Source organism: Synchiropus splendidus, chromosome 1 (assembly GCF_027744825.2).
Source record: "Synchiropus splendidus isolate RoL2022-P1 chromosome 1, RoL_Sspl_1.0, whole genome shotgun sequence".
Taxonomy (NCBI): Eukaryota; Metazoa; Chordata; class Actinopteri; order Syngnathiformes; family Callionymidae; genus Synchiropus; species Synchiropus splendidus.
In genome coordinates this window covers 7,691,987-7,712,270 of record NC_071334.1, presented here as the reverse complement: position 1 = coordinate 7,712,270, position 20,284 = coordinate 7,691,987, and the positions used below count along the sequence as shown (strand labels likewise).

Genomic DNA, 20,284 nt, shown 5'->3' with positions numbered 1-20,284 from the left:
TATTGTGAATTAGAGATCGGGAATTCCCGAGATGATGACCAATCCAAGAGCTGAGTCAAGAGTCAGGAACTTCATGTTTTCAGCTGAAATCTCTTCACCATCAGCTGCTCTGCCAGTTCACTGCAAACTGTGGAATGGATTTCTTTTACATTGGTGAGAGGCAAGACATGAAGAGAGTCCATCCTCAGGAAAGAAGAATTAGAATTAACTGGTTCCTGACTGAAGTCAGACACTGACATTGACTGTTTGGTCGTTCATATAAAAGAGTTAACTAGTGTGTGTGTGTGACTGTGTGACAGTGCATGTAAGACAGTATGGTTGTGTGTATGAGAGAGCATGGTATAGTCTGTCCGACAAACAATGAATTTCTGCCTTCATGTCCTCTCATGTCGATGAGTTCACTGATATAAAAAGCAGAGTGTGCGGATTTCCTTAATTTAAAATTTAATTCACGATTACTCAAAGCTGTCGAGTACTTGAATTGTTTTAGCCAGAGAGATTGTAAATTATCATGTGCTTGCAGATATGAGGATTATAACTCCTCGGTATGATGAGATTATAGAGGAAAATATTATTTCATTATGGCTATTGATTCTAAATGATCGCCCTAATCATGTGCTTTGTCCACTTAAAACAGAACCAGCTGGCGACTTGGATACACCTCTCCACCATGCCCACCAGATGTGTTCCGAGTCTGACACTGATGACAGTGAGGACTGGAGAGAGACCATTAACACTCAGTCAGATTCTCACTCTGCTGAGAATCCAAACGTTGAATTCAAAGAGGAGCCAGATGATGCTGACTCGACATGTGGGAAGAAATGCACCACAAAAGCTAAATTGACAGGTTGCAAGAAATCCTGTGGTGGACCTGTGACTTGTTTGCTTTGTGGGAACCCTTTTGAAACGAGAAGGAAACTGTTGAGCCACATGACAATTCACACAGGAGAAAAACCTTTCATCTGCTCCCAGTGTGGAAAAGGTTTTTCACGCAACAGCAGCCTAAAGATACACATGGCAATTCACACCGGTGAAAAATCTTTTATCTGCTCCCAGTGTGGTAAATGTTTTTCAGAGAGCTATGGACTTAAGTATCACATGAGAGCGCACACTGGTGAAAAACCTTTCATCTGCTCCCAGTGTGGAAAAGGTTTTATAGTCAATGGCAGCCTAAAGAAACACATGAGAACTCACACTGGGGAAAAACCTTTTATCTGCTCCCTGTGTGATAAATGTTTTTCACGGAATGGCATTCTCAAAGCTCACATGAAAGTTCACACTGGTGAAAAGCCTTTCATATGCTCCCAATGTGGAAAAGGTTTTTCAGAGAGCGGCAACCTAAAGAAACACATGAGAGTGCACACTGGTGAAAAACCTTACGTTTGCTCCCAGTGTGGAATACGTTTTTCAGTAAGAGGTAACTTGAAGAGACACATGAGCATTCACACTGGTGAAAAACCTTAAGTCTGCTGCCAGTGTGGAAAATGTTTTTTGGAGAAAAGTAACCTGATGAGGCATATGAAGATTCACTCTGGAGAAGAACTTTTCATTCCGTGTGTACTCCAAAATTCTGTCGATTTTTGTATACTACCACAAAATACATTCTAAATGAATCGAGCAAATGAAATCCACTTTTTAAAATTCATTCACACAGAACTAAGTAATGCACACTTTATATGAAGTAAGTATCAATGAAGTATCAAACGTTTGTGCCAAACTTTCAGGGCATATGAATCCAAAAGAGCAGCAAAACAGATTTGAGCAATCAGCCTGATGTCAATCGGCTGGACTAATGACCCGTGTCCACTGTTTGCAAGGAGAATTAACATGGTTTGAGTTCCTGTAAGTGGCGGCATGATCTGACTGTTTGTTTGCTTCGATAAAGAAACTTAATTGCAAAATGATATCTGGTTCTCATTGGACATTGGAATTTGACGTGTCATTTCAAAATAAAGGCCTTTTTCATATTGTGTATTGATGAATCACTTGTATGAATTCCTGGAGAATCCCATGAGTTGGCTGCTATGCCTCTGCTCTAGACTTAAACTTGGGTTGCCCATTAAATTATTTGGTTGTTGTGAAAATGCACACTGACTGTCCTCAGTGTAGTTTGATATTACTACACAACTACGTGATGAACCCAAGACCCTGAAGGCCTTAAATATGACCGGACCGCTGTGAAGTAGGTTGCATATTGAATATTTCACTGACACCTGCACCTGGTTGAAGACATGTCATAACAGAGAAAAACAACCATTTGAGTAGAGGTAATTGTTGAAGTCTTGCAAGTGTCAACTCAATTCCCTGTACTCTCATTGTTCTTACAATATTATTCCTTCATCAAACTCTATTCTCTCTTCAAGACCTTTACTAATCCAGCTGTCATTCATGGTTTTGTTTCATTTGGAGTTCATTACTGTATAAATAAAATCGGACTCTAGTAGTGTAGATTTTCATGCTGCTGTCTCTTTAAGGCAGTTGTTGTTGTTACTGGAGAGGCGGGGTACTCATGTTCTGGAAATTTTAAATGACAAACGTTGAATCAGACTAGTCTCCAAACAGAGTTTTATTTAAGGCATCACTGGGTCTTCACCGAGTAGCACACAGAGGTACAATGGAAGACAAAGAACACCTTTCCATCCTTTTTATACATGTTCACTCCTCCCCTGTTACAGTTCTAAGTTTCACACAACCCACTGCTCCAAATCAATACAAGTGACTGGTCAAAGGAAATAGGAGAGACACTGAATGGTCAGAGGAAATTAAGTTATTAAGTTAATTCATGAGTATAGTGAAGACCAAAAGTCCAACTTATGATAACATTGCCTTGAAGAAGAACCCTTGAATACTCATTTACCCCATCCTATTTCACAATGCATTCTTGCTCAGGTTAACTATCGCCTTCACATGTTTCAAACAGTAATTTTCCACCTCACTCAGACACTGCAGCAACTACGAAGGAGACACATGGTGCTCTGAACTTCTGACTAGTTGCCATCCATCGTCTGTTCAACATTTTTACATCCCCCTCGTCGGTGAACATTAAGCATTTATGTTGAATAGTGCAATATTGTTGTTTTTGCATTGGTTTTCTGTGCAGCAAGCAATGTTTTAACGGCACATTTCATGTTAAGGTGTATGGCGGGAATCATATACTTTTATGTTCCATTCTGGCTGACTCTGTGAGTTCAGTTTCAGTATATGTGTGTATACTGTTGAGTTGTTACATGTTACTGATGTACTCAGACGCTGCAGCAACGATGAAAGAGACACATGTAAATGATGCTCCGAACTTCTGACTAGTTGCCATCCATCGTCTAAATATATATATTGTCAACGGGCAACTAGGAGAATTGTTTTGTCTATTTTAACTCCTCAATATGATGAGATTATCAAGGAAAATATTTTATGATATTGATTCTCAATGATCACTCTAATCATGTACTTTCCTCTGCTTAAAACATCCATCTGAAGTCCATCCTGACCACTAGATGTCACTGTGTTCCGAATCTGACACTGATGGCAGTGAGGACGAGAGAGAACCACTCAGTCAGATTCTGTTGAGAATCCGCTTGATTGATGGAAGGTGTCCACCGAAGAAAACACAGGCCCCGCCCTCTCCGCCATTTTCCTCTCTCAGAACACTGAAGCAGCTTCGCGTTCCTTTGTTCTACGTTGGTGGATAAAAACGTCGTGACTGCTGAAGTTGAAAGATTCCTTCAAGCAGCGGCTCATAGCAGCTGCCGACGATCATCTGCTACCGAGGTTTCACGTCATATTCAGTGGCTATAAGCGACAGACGGGCCGGAAAACAATCCTGCGGCAGATGGAGACCGAGAGAGCAGGTACACACACGCGCGCACACATTCTCGTATTTCTGTCCTTGTTAGGACTTTTGGAGGTTTGTCATTCAGTCATTCAACCAGTTCTCGTCCTCACCCGGACCTCACACACACACGCACCATCAGCTATGACCAACAACGCCCCTTTTGACTTGCACCTAAGAAATATTTTTATTTTTCTGAAGTATTTCTTCCCACGGTTCACCAGCAAATGAATATGACCAGAAAGTATCAGGAAATAGAACAATCTTTATTGTAGTTCTCAAACACAGTGAAGACTGAGACTTGTGCACGTGATTATATCACAGCTATACAACAAAAAAATCACATTTCACTTATTAATACTAACTGGTATCCTTTTTCAAATAGTTTTAGCAAAAAAAAACCAAACAAATACAAACAAACGATACTAAACCTAAAAGTAAATAATCATGTTTTTACTCCGAAGTTCCAATGATTGTCAGAAAGCCGTGCCACGTCAGTGGTAATCAGACAGTATTTACAATTGGGGATGGGAGCAGTCTGATCCAGTATCACGCTCCATGTTTTTGAGGGATCCGGAATTGGCGAGATGATGACCAATCCAAGAGCTGAGTCAAGAGTCGGGAGCTTCATGTTTTCAGCTGAAATTTTATCACCATCAGCTGCTCTGCCAGTTCACTGCAAACTGTGGTATGGGTTTCTTGTACATTGGTGAGAGGTATGAGACCAAGAGAGTCCATCCTCAGGAAAGAAGAATTAAGAATTAACTGGTCCTTGACTGAAGTCAGACACTGACTGTTTGATCGTTCATATACAAACAATGAATTTCTGCCTTCATGTCCTCTCATGTCGATGAGTTCTCTGATATAAAAAGCAGAGTGTGCGGATTTCCTTAATTTAAAATTTAATTCACGATTACTCAAAGCTGTCGAGTACTTGAATTATTGGAGTAATTGTTTTAGCCAGAGAGATTGTAAATTATCATGTGCTTGCAGATATGAGGATTATAACTCCTCGGTATGATGAGATTATAGAGGAAAATATTATTTCATTATGACTATTGATTCTAAATGATCGCCCTAATCATGTGCTTTGTCCACTTAAAACAGAACCAGCTGGCGACTCGGATGCACCTCTCCACCCTGCCCACCAGATGTGTTCCGAGTCTGACACTGATGACAGTGAGGACTGGAGAGAGACCAGTAACACTCGGTCAGATTCCATCTCTGTTGAGAATCCAAATGTTGATGTCAATGAGGAGCCAGATGATGCTGATCACAAATTACTGATCTACTCGACATGCGGGAAGAAATGCACCTTGAAAGCTAAATGGACAGATTGCAGTGGACCTCCGACTTGTTTGCTTTGTGGGAACCATTTTGAAACGAGAAGGAAACTGTTGAGCCACATGAAAATTCACGCTGGTGAAAAACCTTTCATCTGCTCTCAGTGTGGTAAATGTTGTTCACACCGCAACCAACTAAAGAATCACATGAGAGTTCACACTGGTGAAAAACCTTTCAACTGCTCCAAATGTGGAAAAGGTTTTACACTTAACTGCAGCCTAAAGAAACACATGAGAACTCACACTGGTGAAAAACCTTTCTTCTGCTCCCAGTGTGGTGTATGTTATTCAGAGAGCAGCAGACTAGTGAGACACATGAGAGTACACACTGGTGAAAAACCTTTCTTCTGCTCCCAATGTGGTAAATGTTTTTCAGAGAGCCACAGACTTAAGTATCACATGAGAGCTCACACTGGTGAAAAACCTTTTATCTGCTCCCAGTGTGGTAGATGTTATGCACAGAGCAACGGACTACAGTATCACATGAGAGTTCACACTGGTGAAAAACCTTTCATCTGCTCCCAGTGTGGAAAAGATTTTATACTCAACAGTAGTCTAAAGAGACACATGAGAACTCACACTGGTGAAAAACCATATATCTGCTCCCAGTGTGGTAAATGCTTTTCAGAGAGCACCAAACTAAAGAAACACATCCCAGTTCACACTGGTGAAAAACCTTTCATCTGCTCCCAGTGTGGTAAATGTTATTCAGAGATCAACAGACTAAAGTATCACATGAGAGTTCACACTAGTGAAAACCTTTCATCTGCTCCCAGTGTGGAAAAGGCTTTTCAGGTAGCCTCAACTTAGAGAAACACATGAAACTTCCACCATGTAATATCATAAAATACAGTGTTATTCTGACAAGGTCCTCATCAGTGAGTCAAATGCCGTCGCCATCTTGTGACATCACCGGAGGTACCAAACACCGGCGTGCTGTGCACTGAAAGGGTGGAATTAGCGACAACAACAACCACCAATAATGAGGGATTTGTCAACGGTTTTTGAGGAAGAAGGTCAGGCTCAGGTAACACAAGGATTTGGTTTTATTCCAACCACGTTGTTGTGGAAGCGCCGACTATTGAGAGAAGCGTCAAGCAGTACAAAACATCTAATGTGTTTGGTAAAAAGTGGGACAGACTTGGTCTTTTACCGCCGACTACTGACGCCCCCACTCCGATGGTTTTCATTGCTTCTCTGCACTGTTTTGATATGTTGGCATCATTGCTTGCTGTTTGTTTATGTTCTGGTTTCTAAACCCGTTTGAGGCAAACGTTCACTGTTTCCCAGGAGAATTGACATGGTTTGAATTTCTTTTTTTGAGAAACTTGATTGTGGAATGATTTCTCAGCAAATATTTAAGTCCCAAGTGTCATTTCAAAATAAAGGCCTTTTGAAAATTGTGAATTGATGAATCTCTCATGAAATTACCATATTTTGATGAGTCCCATGAGTTGGCCACACACTTCTTCCATCTGCTCGTGGGTGTGGCCACAGTCACCCTGTGGGAGGAAACTGGACAAAACACACGGGAATAACATGCAAACTCCATGCAGGCCATTGAGCCAACCCAGGAATTGAACCCTCAATCTTCTTGCTACAAAGAGAGAGTGCTAACAACTAGGCCTCCGTTAAGGATGGAAATCCTTGTCCTCTGTGTGATGCCCCACTATGCATTCAGAATGGTGCAGCTTATGTATTTTTAAATAAAAACGTTGGGGTAAAATCCAAACACCGCTGCTGTTGAATGAAAAAGAATGGGTAAAAACAGTATACAAGTCTAATGGAGGAGCCAAAGTGAACAGCTCCATGTATGAAAAGACAAATGCGGGGATGAATGTTTGGAGTGTGTGTGTGTGAGTGGGGAATCATCTTGGGTTTCTTCTTGGGAACAGTACATTGAGTGTGAATGAATTGCGAATGTTGAGAAACAGACTGAATGAAAAAGTTGAGAACATGAGAAAAACAAAATAACATTGAAATGGAGAGTGTGAGTTTGAAAAACACCAGAAATGTTTTAAAATGTTGGAAGTGGAAATGGAAGAGGCCCAGTGTAGTGAAAAAAGCATGAGGAATGTGAGGAAAAGCAGGGAAAGTGTGAGGGACTGCAAACTGATTCATGTTTCTCTGGTCTTTATTCGAGTCTAAGTCAAATCACACATCAGAGAGATGATGACTGGGTGCCTCTGCCATGCAAAAGACACCAGGTTCCAGGTCCATTGCCAATCGCTCCACCGATTGCTATCCAACCCCCAATTCAAGGACCTCCTCCAATCCCACCCCAACAAGACATCTCTGCACGAGTGGTGACAAGATCAAGGACAGAGCAACACCAAGAATCACCGCAAGATGACGCCAAACCACCTGTCCTCACTGCCGCCTCAACATCAACACGTCACCGATTCCTAAGCTGAGCCCACGATGGAACTTCTCACCCGAAGGCTCTTCAGGAGGCAGCACACCTCCCAGCACCTCATACAAGTAAGACCATTGACGTTTCAAACACTCAGATGCCCATGATTGAGTATCCTGGTGTCGATGGCAGACCTGTCCTGATGCTCCGCCAAATGGAGGCGGAAGTGCATGAAGCAGTCAAGGGGTGGCGTTCTCCAGAACATGCAGGTAATGCACTCGCAGACACTGTGATGGCATTTTGCAGGGCCTGGCGTCCAACAAGGCCCGAATTGCACAGCCTTCTAAACACCCACTTGAAAACAGAAGGCTTCATTCTCATCGCCAACGAGGTCACCATTAGAGGTTCTGAAAATCTCAGAGCAATGTCGACTGGAACAGAGTCAATCCCTGGGAACAGTGGGTCACAACCATCTGCAACGCCATACGGCGCGTCTTCCAAGTCAGATATGATCATGGCAAAATTAAAGCTTGCTCCCAAAAGCCAGATGGAACTGTCACTCAGTACTTCTATCACCTGAAGGAAGAGTATGTGGCGCACTCAGGGCAAGGAAAGCCACAAACATATACTGGTGATCAGGCTATGTTTGAAACGATTCTGAAAATGGACATTCCAGGATGATGACGCGAACTTCAACCTGTGTTGCGTGTGATAAACCAAAGGGTCGTGGACATGGAAATCCATCCAGAGGACGACGGCATGATGACAACAGTCCTCAATCCCCCCACCCTCTCTCAGACTGACGCTCTAAGAGCTTATGAAAATGAAAATATTTTATGATATTTAGACTTAATTTATTTTATTCAGAATTTTAATCATGATGTACAATTTTTCCAATCCTCTCAACAGTTTGCTTCAAAGGTATTTTTTTATTCTTTTTTCTTCAGTAAATTTGATGATGATGATGAACATGACTTGCACCTGGTTCTGCTGCTGGTGGGACGTTTCCATGACAAATACATACATACATACATAGTTTCATGTCATTTCACAGGGTTTCGGTTTGTTTACATGTATGGTTATTGAACACAAATGAAATCAGTAATTCTCAAATCAGAAATCAGCACTGACAGTAATGAATCAGTTCTATTCCTTGGATGGGCCCCAGACGGTTTGTTCTGAAAAAGTGGGCCCCGAGATCAAAAAGGTGAAGAACCCCTGCTCTAACTGACATTGAATGGTACTGCTCTTTGCTGTCTCTGACAAATTCCACTGAAAACTGAAATGGTTGGTCTGTTTCACAATCACTTCCTCCACCTGCGGGAGTAGCTTATATCAGGTTCTTCCCCACAGATGGAGTGGCATCAGGTCACTGGTACGTTTAGGTCCATCTTTAACTGTTATCTCTGACCTAGTAGACACTACATCTTTATTATCCACACTTCCGCCATCCTCAGACTAATGGTCATCACAATTCAAAGTGACTCATGACCTCCGCAGCATCTAAATTCTCGACAGGATTCCTTCCCAGGTGGGGAGCAGTGAAGAACGCTCACAACACTGATAAGCTACACATCAGACTCAAGAATTTAACTGCTTTAGTGCCTGCTGGTTTCTCAGCTATGACTCAATTCATAGTAGCTTCTCGCAACATGCTAACGTAACATCGAAGTACTTGCCTCTCAGGGAGGTTTAATGTCACGTGATAGGTGATTCCTGTTGCACTTTCATTTCTGATGTTTCTGGTAATATCACACACAAAAAATCCACATTGAATAAATTAGAAACAGCTGGCGACTGCAATAATGAGTGACTTAGAAGATCATATTTTATGTTTGCTGCATTTGTGATGTCAGCTATTTTTTCACTATTTAATCCCCTTTAAATCATGATTCTGCTATATTTCAAATGAGATCCATTCTCCTCTCTGGTTCCTAAATTTGGGCAAAGTCCTTTGGCTTTTCAAGTGAGCTTTTCTTGACGCGTGTAATTTAACAGTTATTTTTTTCTTTCTTCTAACACGCATTACAAGCTTCTGTGGAGGACGTGAAGCCCGCACTGGTCACGTGACGCAGCGCCGGACATGTGAAAACAATAATGGCTGCGCTCGATGACGGACCAGGTGTGAGATTTTTTTAAAGCGATACTTGGGCGGATTTTCCCCCTCTGGGCCGCCGTAGAAAACACAGGCCCCGCCCTCTCTGCCATTTTCTTCTCTCAGAACGCTGAAGGAGCTTCGCGTTCTTTTGTTCTCCGTTGGTGGATAATAACGTCTTGACTGCTGAAGTTGAAAGAAAAGAAACAATCTTGCGGCAGATGGAGACCGAGAGAGCAGGTACACACACACACAGACACTCGCATTTCTATCTTTGTTAGGACTTTTGGAGGTTTGTCATTGACTTCCATGCCAGCAAATGAATATGGACAGGAAGTATCAGAATATATATCAATCTTTATTGTAATTCTCAAACGCAGCGAAGGTGAAAACAGTCCGTAAATGGATTAGAGCAGAGCTGGCCCAAACCCTAGAGGGACGCGAACCAATTTTCTTCCGGGCCCCGCGACCCGTCCCCTTCCCCTGAGACTTGAGACTTGCACACTTGTGATTAGATTATATCACAGCTACACAACAAAAAAATGACGAAGTGGTGTCCTTTTTCTGATTGTTTCAATTTGAAACACAAACAGAAAAAAAACAAAGACAAACGAACAATACTGAACTAAGTAAATAATCAAGCTTTTACCCTGAAGTTCAAATGATTGTCAGACAGCAGGGCCACATCAGTGATAATCATGCAATATTTAGAATTGGGGATTAGAGTGATCCGATCCAGTATCGCCTCCGATAACATGTTTTTGAGGGATCTGAAATTGCAGAGATGATGACTGATCCAAGAGCTGAATCAAGTGTCAGGAGCTTCATGTTTTCAGCTGAAATCTCTCCACCATCAGCTGCTCTGCGAGTTCACTGCAAACGGTGGAATGGAATTCTTGTACATTGGTGAGAGGCAAGACACGAAGGGAGTCCATTCTACAGTTTGCAGTGAGCTCGCAGAGCAGCGTTCTGAGACTTCAACTGAAAACATGTCGCCATTTAGCATGCAAGCGTTGAGCAGAATGCAGAAGTGGGTCTGTAGTGTTCACTTACAAAACAGAACAGGAGCACAAAACAGTTGCAGCATGAACAAACAGCACATTGGATGTTATTGATTCGCAAACACAGCGTGTGCATCGATGTTCAGATGTTACTTGTCATTCGGAAAATGGATTTATTTATGTGCCAAGACAGAGTATATGATGTTTTGCTGATCAAATGAAGCATCATCTTGTATCCATTCACTTTGGATTTAATAAATATCAAATGCTGATGTGAAACCATCAGAGTTGCAAATCTGTTTCCAGGATAATGTTTTTACAGTTCTCAGGATTTCATGTTTTCTTGATTCCTTCTGTGGTCTTACACTCACCTCGAGTTGCCTTCTATAGTGTTGGATTGGAGGTACAGTATATTGGCATCGGCAGAAATCCAAATTCAAGTATCGGGAGTATCAAGTATCAGATCAGAAGTCCAACAATGGGGATCACTACTAAGAATGCTAGTTGCTAGCTCCGCTTGCTCAGGATCACACAATGGTGTTGTATGGTGTAAATACATTTAAATGTAAATGTATCCACTCCATGTCTGCAATGATTTGCTGAAAATAAGAGAAACTATAAATACTCAATATCACTGAGAATGAATGACAGCTATCAAATACTTAACTAAGTAATTGAGTGATAAGCGTCTACTGTGTTTTTTTTATTAATTGATTAATCGGATAAATAATGTTATCACTATAATTTCACTCCTGCGCAACAAAAATATGACATTTCACTTATTAATGAATGACACAGTGATTTGGACAAGATTTGTAATCGTTGCTTTTGTGTTGTTAATATCGTAAATGTTTTTAAATTGTTTTTAAACGGAGCTGGACCAGGCCTCTGTAGACACATGAAATTCAGCTCAGGTACAGATGACAGAAAATGTTTTCGCTATCTGCTACGGTTTCCAAGATACTGCAGTTTATTCAGAGAGTAGTTGTAGTAGTAGTACTTTGCTGCTCTGAAGCAGAATGATGCAGCAGTTTTGACTTCCTGTGGCATCGGAGCATCAGAGTATGGGAAAGGTCACAGCCTGCTCAAACTGCAGACACGGACACCGGGAATATCTTGGCCGTCGTGTGTGTGTGTGTGTGTGTGTGTGTGTGTGTGTGTGTGTGTGTGTGTGTGTGTGTGTGTGTGTGTGTGTGTGTGTGTGTGTGTGTGTGTGTGTGTGTGTGTGTGTGTGTGTGTGTGTGTGTGTGTGTGTGTGTGTGTGTGTGTGTGTGTGTGTGAGAGAGAGAGAGAGAGAGATTGGCTCATATGATCTGGATGGACTACATGAAGCTGTTGGGCTATGAAATGATGTATTAGATGATACAACTGCGTTTACATGAATGACAGTAGTGTTAAGGTCCCTGCACATCAGACGTGCATTTTCCATGCGTATATTTCGCAGATATTTGTACAATTTGCGCTCCTCTGTATGATGAGATTATGTCGGAAAATATTGTTTCATTATGGCTATTGATTCTAAATGATCGCCCTCATCATGTGCTTTGTCCACTTAAAGCAGAACCAGCTGGCAACTTGGATGCACCTCTCCACCCTGTCCACCAGATGTGTTCCGAGTCTGACACTGATGACAGTGAGGACTGGAGAGAGACCAATAACACTCGGTCAGATTCCATCTCTGTTGAGAATCCAAACGTTGATGTCAAAGAGGAGCCAGATGATACTGATCACAAATCACCGATCGACTCGACATGTGGGAAGAAATGCATCTCGAAAGATAAATTGACAGATTGCAAGAAATCCTGTGGTGGATCTCTGACTTGTTTGCTTTGTGGGAACCCTTTTGAAACAAGAAAGAAACTGTTGAACCACATGAGAATTCACACTGGTGAAAAACCTTTCATCTGCTCCCAGTGTGGAAAAGGATTTTCATCCAGCTGCTATCTAAAGTATCACATGAGAGTTCATACAGGAGAAAAAGCTTTCAACTGCTCCCAGTGTGGAAAAGGTTTTTCACTCAACAGCGGCCTAAAGAAACACATGACAACTCACACTGGTGAAAAACCTTTCATCTGCTCCCAGTGTGGTAAATGTTATTCAGAGAGCAGCAGACTGAAGATTCACATGAGAGTTCATACTGGAGAAAAACCTTTCATCTGCTCCCAGTGTGGTAAATGTTATTCAGTGAGCAGCAGACTGAAGATTCACATGAGAGTGCACACTGGTGAAAAACCTTTCATCTGCTCCCAGTGTGGTAAATGTTATTCAGTGAGCAGCAGACTGAAGATTCACATGAGAGTTCACACTGGTGAAAAACCTTTCATCTGCTCCCTGTGTGGAAAAGGGTTTTCAGAGGCCAACGGACTAAAGTATCACATGAGAGTTCACACTGGTGAAAAACCTTACATCTGCTCCAGATGTGGTAAATGTTTTCGACAGAATTCTACCCTGTCGATTCATGTGAAGACTCACTCTGATGATAAACCTTTCGTCTGCTCCCAGTGTGGTAAATGTTTTCCAGTGAGCAGCAGACTGAAGATGCACATGAGAGTTCACACTGGTGAAAAACCTTTCATCTGCTCCCAGTGTGGAAAATGTTTTTCAGAGGCCAACGGACTAAAGTATCACATGAGAGTTCACACTGGTGAAAAACCTTATGTCTGCTCTAGATGTGGTAAATGTTTTTCACAGAATTCTACCCTGTCGAGACACATGAGAACTCACACTGGTCAAAAACCTTTCATCTGCTCCCATTCTGGTAAATATTTTACAGGTAGCCGCAACCGAGAGAAACACAAGAATATTCACACAGGTTAAAAACCTTTTGTCTGCTCCTAGTGTGGAAAATAATTTTCAGATAAAAGTTATCTGAGGGCCCATATGAAGATACACTGGAGAAAACCTTTTTTTTCGTCAACTAATATCCAGTCAGCCAATGTATTTGTGAAGTGATGTCATATCAGTGAAAAACAGGCAATTGTAGAATTCTTGAGTCTTCCCTCTGCTCTCATTCTCTTTGCAAAAATAATTCCAAGTATTCCAATTATTGTACTCAGAAAAAATCCACAACGGAGAGCTACATGACAAGCACATGCTTATTCTTCCATCTGCTCATGGGCATGGCCACCGTCACCCTGTGGGAAGAAACTGGAGAAAACCCATGCGCACACATGGATAACATGCAGGCACTATGCAGAAAGGCCACCATTTGAACCCTCAACCTTTTTGCTACAAGGAGAGAGTTCCAACAACTAATCCTCCGTAAAGGATAGAAATCTAAGTCCTATTTGTGATGCCCCACTGTGCATTCAGAATGGTGCAATTTATGTATTTTTAAATATAAATGGTTGTGGATGGGTGCAAAATCGAAACACGGCTGCTGTTCTGACAACTGTTTCGGTGGCTGTGGGCAGCCTGGAGGTGGCAGTGTGACGTCACACACAGCACTGAGGTTTGGACTACGGCCGGGATTGCCGGCGACTGGTTGCTTTATGATCTTCCTCTTTCTTGTTCAGTCTTGGAGGGGGAAAGACGCTCAGTGCCCGTCTCATGTCTTGTTCTTTTTTTCAGGTCAATATTGAATGTTGTTTCCGTTGTCCATCCATGTATTGCAGTGTTTTCGAATCAATGTAAGCCAAGTTTGCGTGTCTAGATGGAGCTGTGCGAGTTATGTCACATGAGCTTCTCTGATTCAGTGAGATTGCGATGGAGTGTGTGGAAAATATGCAATAAAGAAAACCTCTCTTATTCAGACTTGTCTAATTCTTCATTAGATACATCGTGTAACACATGTTTGTGTGATCTGAACCATTCTTAAAATGACACACCAGGAGATCAAGGTTTAAACACGGTAATGGCTCTCACTCCGTCTCTGACCACCTCCTCAGTTGTATCAAGTGGCAGCCTCGATTCTCCTTTGGGCGGACAGGACTCTGGAGGTGGATCAGATGTCATGAGGGAGTGCTTTCCAGGACATGTGGGAGTTTTCAGCAACCATTAGAACGCAGATGTGACATGCGGTTGGTGGACCTGTTTTTCTCCCATCCGGTTCTCAGTCGTCGTCCTCTTGCTTGGATGCTGAAAGGTTCAGCTTGGCCACTTTGGCTTTGCACATGTACGGCACTCTCGAGTGCCATTCAGGGCAGGGCTTATGTGTCATGTTGGCTCGTATTTGAGGTTTTGTGTAGGTCACAGGATTTTTTCTCCCTCCTTGTGTCCGGTGTCAGCTTTGATCGGTGGTCATGTTGGTTTTGGTCAATCCTCTGCAAGCAGTCACCCATTGGTTAACCGTTTTCTGCAGGGAGCTCACAGGATTTGGTCTCTTGTGTGTCACATTGTTCCTCAATGGGACCTCCAGAGTGTCTCCGGGGCGAGCTGGTGGTAGTGGGGAGGAGTCAGTCAGGTTGTTTCCCTGCACTCGCATTCTTTTTTCAAAATAATCCCAAGATGAAAGACATTTCTTTCGTCAAGGTCTTTAATGTCCTCAAAAAATCCACAACAATTAGGGCACTGCAGTTGGATGGAGTATCGATCAAGATACAGGAAGGTGATGAAGAGACGTACGTTCAGTTAGAAAGATCTGAGCTCAGTCTCCATTATTAGTTACACACAGCTATGGCAGTAATGATGGCAGTAATGGTGACACAATGGGGGAAAAAAATCACCCTTTAAAATCTAGTTATTAAATATGTGAGGTCTCTATATGATAACAATGCCTAAACCCTTCAATCATCCAACAATATAATTTCCACAGGCTTCAGGCTTCATCGATAGGCATCAGGAATAATGATGTACACACGGTGCAATGTCGACACCCAGCAGGACACATGGAACTGTACCCTTCTCACATTCTGTGACATTAGAGATATATGTAAACTTCAAACTAAATCTAAATCCGAATCCATTTTCGGTACTGCTCAATAGGAATAAAGTGTAATATCAGCCTTCCGAAGAGGCAGGACGACAAGGCTCTTCGTTGAATCAGTACTTTAATTGAAGTTAACACAACAGACTAACATCCATACAATCGGGGTTCTGCTCCTCAAACGTCTCAATTTTCTGCAAAGCACTTTAACTCAGCTCATGAATATTGGGGTCCATTATCTGAAACAACACAGTCTGGAATACCATGTCTTGTAAATAATGACTATAAGGCTACAACAACACTTTCATTGTCATTGTGTTAGTTAACTTCATGACTTCAGGGAATTTTGAGAAATAATCAACACATCGGAGAAAGTCAGAACCTTCATGATGGAAAAGGTCCGTTCCTACTTTTTCCCAGTGTCTTTGTGGTATAGGATGTGAAGTCAGTGGTTCTCTTGAGTTCCACTTTCTGTTTTCATTACAGGTAGCTCACTTAGAGACCAACTCCTCTATTTGACGTCCCATGCTTTGCCAAAACAAAACGACTCTGGCCCTTTCTTTGCACTTCACTATTCCAAATGTGACTGGTGTATTTTTTCAGCATTTTTTGTCTCAACTGATTTGGAACAATACGTTTAGCTCCCAAATTGATGTAACTTTTCACATCTATACATAATTGCAAGTCGTTCTTTTTCTATTTGAGCGTACCTTCGCTGTCAGTCAGTGAGGGCTCTAGAACCATATGCCACAGGTTGTTCTTGCTGCAACAACACGTCCCCAATTCCTTCTGCACTGACCGACAATATCACCTGTTGGCTCACATCTAAAAACTTCAGTGTCGGTGCATTGGTGACAAGCAGCTTAAGTTTCTCACAACTTTTCTGCTGAGTCTCTTCCCTGTGCCACTCTATATCTCCCTCTAGCAGCAGTCTTAAAGGGGCACTGACAATAAACTTGGCCAGATACTGAACCATTCCCATGAACCTTTGCAGTTCAGTCTTGCACTGTGGTGGAGGAAGCTCTGTAACGGCTCTCACTTTCTCTTCATCCGGTTTCAGACATCAGCACTGAGACTGACATGTCCATTGTATTTAATTTCTGTGGTTCTGTTGATGCATTTGTCTCTGTTCAGCTTTAAGTTGTATTCTCTTGCTCTGTTTAACAACTTTTTAAGTCTGCTGTCATGCTCATCTTTAGTTTCTCCCTGGACCAGCAAACCATCTGTGATGTTCACCACAATCATCCAGATCTTCAATCATCTGGGCCACTGCTCTTTGGACACTTCTGGTGCGGAGGAAATTCCAAACTGCATTCTCTTGAATGTAATCGACCAATAGGAGTGTTGAAAGTGCATAGTTTGGTACTTTGGTCATCCAGTTTTATTTGCTAAATTCCTCGATTTGCATACAGAACTGACAAGTATTTATCACTTTGCATTCTAGATACAACTCCTTCCACTGCATGTGATGGATACTGTTCCCTTTTTTTCAATTCAAATCTTTCGGGTCCATGCAGATTGGAATTTTATTTGGTGTCACAACAGTCAGCATGCTGTTGACCCTCTCTGTTGGTTCTGTCTGTCTCTCGATGATGCCCATTTTTTCCATGTGGTGAAGCTCCTCAATGACTCTCTCCCTGACATCTACTGGGATCTTTCTGGGAGCATGAACCACAGGTTTTACTGTTGAGTCTATTTCGATATGGTACTTGCCAGGTAAGCAGCCCAAACCTTCAAAAGATCTTCGTAATCCTTGAGACAGATACTCTCTCTTCCAAGTTCATGAACCTTCTTTATCTTGCCAAGCTTCTGGCAGGTAGAAGCACCCACGATGGCTGGTACACCTCCTTAGTTATCTCAAACTCAATACTGTGCTTCTTTCCTTTGTATTCACATGACCAGCTGTGTTATTCTTCAGAGAAAGTCACCTGTTTGCTGTTAGTCGCCCTGAGGTGTCCTTTTAGATTCAAAGATTCATATGTTTTCATCGACATAGTGTTGCAGTCAGCTCCTGTTTCGTGTTTGAATTTCACACATGTATTATTTATTGTCAAGTTTTCTGTCCATCTTTCTTTATTTGCCTCTTCAGTGTCCATGACTTTGATGTGGTTTTCTTGATACACTTGAACGGTACCCGCGAACATGTCTTCTTGGTGATTGTTTTCAACAATGTGCACTTTCTTTCCGCTTTGTCGATTCGGAGGTTTGCACATTTTTGCAAAATGTTTTGTTTTTTTTGTTTACATAATTTGCAAACTTGACCCATTGCTGGACACTTGTCTGTTTCATGCACATATCCACATCTGTTGGATTCTGCGTTCTTTTGGCTGCCAGCTTTTCCATGGACGTTTGTTTTTATTCTTTTTTTAACTTTGTTAACCTCTGATTCTTCCGTGAGTGCTTTGACTTGGCTCGACGTTATTTCACGAGCTCGACAAATGCTCACCGCTTTCTCCAGAGTCAGATCTGCTGCTCTCAACAGTCTGCCTCTGACTTGATCATTGGTTATTCCACACACAACTCTGTCCCTGAGGAAAGAATCGTGAAGCTGACCACATCCGTCACATATGTATCTATTGTCTCGGACGGTTTCTGTGACCTTGTGAAAAACAAATTGTAATGTCCGGAGGATTCAGGGACGAGACGGATGAGAATTATATGCTTCTTTATTTTAACGTGACGTTGCTTCCCGCTCCCAAAACTCAAGACACACGCACCACCTTTCACCCGGAACTCGAACCAAAAGCCCCGCACCTCACCACTCTCGCGAGACCCCCAACACACACACATCGTAACCATTACAATATGTCTGATGTACGGCAATTTTTTTCGTGGCTCGTCCTCGAATTCGAAAGTGTCTCAAACGTATATTGCTTCGTCACCCGCAACATGTGAAAAAGTCGCACACTGCACCTTCTCTGGCTTTCCCACGAATCCAGTGGCTGTGCAGAACAGATCGAAGCGCTGAATCTAGCTTCTCTAGTTTCCAGCCAGATTGCCCTGCAGACTCAGATGTGGTGGTGGTTGAAACTACGCCATCCTTCTTTACTTTGTCTTCTTTTTTTTTTTTTTTTTTTTTTCAAACTCTATTTATTGTTTTTTTTCCCTATAACAGTACAATCAGACAAAAAAGACACAAAACATTAAGCCAAATTGAAATCACAACACACCTATATAGTCACCTACATATACAAAAAGAAGAATAAAAATAAAAAATACAAATAAAAAAAAATAGAAAGGAAAAGAACCAATTCCCCACCCCAGGAGCATGCCCCACAACGATCGCGATCATAGAAAATGAATGGTCCAAACCACAACGACTGTCAGACAATCAGCAGTCCAAAGCAGAGATAAGCAAAAAATAAGGCCAAGGGCAAAAATAAAATAACATTTGTCAAAGTCAAGTTAAGTTTAGTGATGATTCTTTCATGTATGTTAGTAAGGGCTTCCAAATGTTTTCAAATTTATAGGATATTCCTGCCAGATGAAGTCTAAGTTTTTCTAATTTTAGAAAGTATAACACATCATTGATCCACAGTGTATGAGCGGGTGGAGATGAACATTTCCAGTGAAGCAATATTCTTCTTCTGGCCAGTAACGTTGCAAATGCTATTGCATCCTTTTTATTTGATGATAGGTTTAGTAAACTGGTGACACCAAACAAAGCTGTGAAAGGATTTGGGGTGAGTCTCTTATCAAAAATCAAAGACAATAATTTGAGGATTTCAGACCAGTATGTATTAAGTGCTGGGCAAAGCCACATCATATGGATATAATTAGCAGGGGATTGTTGGCATAGGTCACATGATGTGGAAACACCTTCAAACATTTTTGACGTGCTTTTGTATAATGACAACGGTGCAGTACTTTGCACTGAATTAACCCAAATCTTGCACATATTGATGATTTATGAGTTCTACGCAGGATCTCTGACCAACTCTGATCATCAATTTGTTCACCTAGATCAGTCTCCCATATCGTTTTTAAGTGTGTGGAGTCATTTTGAATTGAGTATATTGTTGTATATGAACCTGAGATTGCTCCCTTTATTGGAATACCTGGTTTCAGAAACAATATCATATCACTATCTGTTGGGAGATTTGGGAAACACGGAAATGATTTGGACACAAAGCTTCGAATTTGAAGATAACAAAAGAAGTGCTCCTTATGTAATTTATGTTTATCAATTAACTGTTGAAAAGATGCAAATAAACCATCTATAAACAAATCTCTCAAAGTCTTCAAGCCCAATCCAGACCAAACTGAGAATGAGCTATCTATTAAAGAGGGGGGGAAACCATGATTGGATGCCAGTGGGAAGCTTGTGCATAGTGATTGAAATCCAAAGTGCCGTCTAAACTGAGTCCAAATTTTATGGCAGGAAGAAACTATGACATTGTTAATATGCAATGGGATGTGTAATGAAAGTCGAGAATTAAGGATAGCTGACAGGGAAGTAGGATGACAAGAGTTTGCTTCAATAGCGAGCCAAGCAGGAGGGTTTTCCATATTTGCATAAATGAGCCAAAAGTTTAGATTTCTAATGTTCGCTGCCCAGTAGTAATACAGGAAATTTGGTAGTGCCATTCCTCCTAGTATTTTTGGTTTTTGTAGAATTTTTAGAGAAAGTCTTGGTGTCTTTTTGTTCCAAACAAAGTCAAGTATAAGACTATTTAACTTACGAAAAAAAGACAAGGGAATAAAAATGGGAATACATTGAAATAAATAACAAAAGCGGGGAAATACATTCATTTTGACCGAGTTGATTCTGGCTGTCATGGACAGGTTTAGAAGAGACCACT

General features: G+C 41.6%; 3 protein-coding genes across 3 annotated transcripts; all 3 read left to right on the top strand.

Annotated features, from left to right (window-relative positions):
* The first annotated feature begins 817 nt into the window (after nucleotides 1-817).
* LOC128752292 (oocyte zinc finger protein XlCOF20-like) lies at nucleotides 818-1,858 on the top strand. The gene has a single exon (XM_053853359.1). The coding sequence runs from the start codon at nucleotides 931-933 to the stop codon at nucleotides 1,462-1,464; it is 534 nt and encodes a 177-aa protein (XP_053709334.1). The 5' UTR covers nucleotides 818-930; the 3' UTR covers nucleotides 1,465-1,858.
* A 1,788-nt stretch (nucleotides 1,859-3,646) lies between these two features.
* Nucleotides 3,647-6,114, top strand: LOC128752284 (gastrula zinc finger protein XlCGF17.1-like). The gene is made up of 2 exons (XM_053853348.1): nucleotides 3,647-3,845; nucleotides 4,934-6,114. The coding sequence occupies exons 1-2, from the start codon at nucleotides 3,827-3,829 to the stop codon at nucleotides 5,977-5,979; spliced, it is 1,065 nt and encodes a 354-aa protein (XP_053709323.1). The 5' UTR covers nucleotides 3,647-3,826; the 3' UTR covers nucleotides 5,980-6,114.
* Nucleotides 6,115-9,722: 3,608 nt separating this feature from the next.
* Nucleotides 9,723-14,335, top strand: LOC128752269 (oocyte zinc finger protein XlCOF20-like). Its single transcript, XM_053853327.1, has 2 exons — nucleotides 9,723-9,857; nucleotides 12,177-14,335. Exons 1-2 carry the CDS (start codon nucleotides 9,839-9,841, stop codon nucleotides 13,433-13,435), a joined length of 1,278 nt encoding a protein of 425 aa, XP_053709302.1. The 5' UTR covers nucleotides 9,723-9,838; the 3' UTR covers nucleotides 13,436-14,335.
* The last annotated feature ends 5,949 nt before the right edge of the window (nucleotides 14,336-20,284 follow it).

Coding starts and splice junctions, on each gene's coding strand:
- LOC128752292 (XM_053853359.1), top strand. CDS start 931: ATGACAATTCACACAGGAGAAAAACCTTTCATCTGCTCCCAGTGTGGA.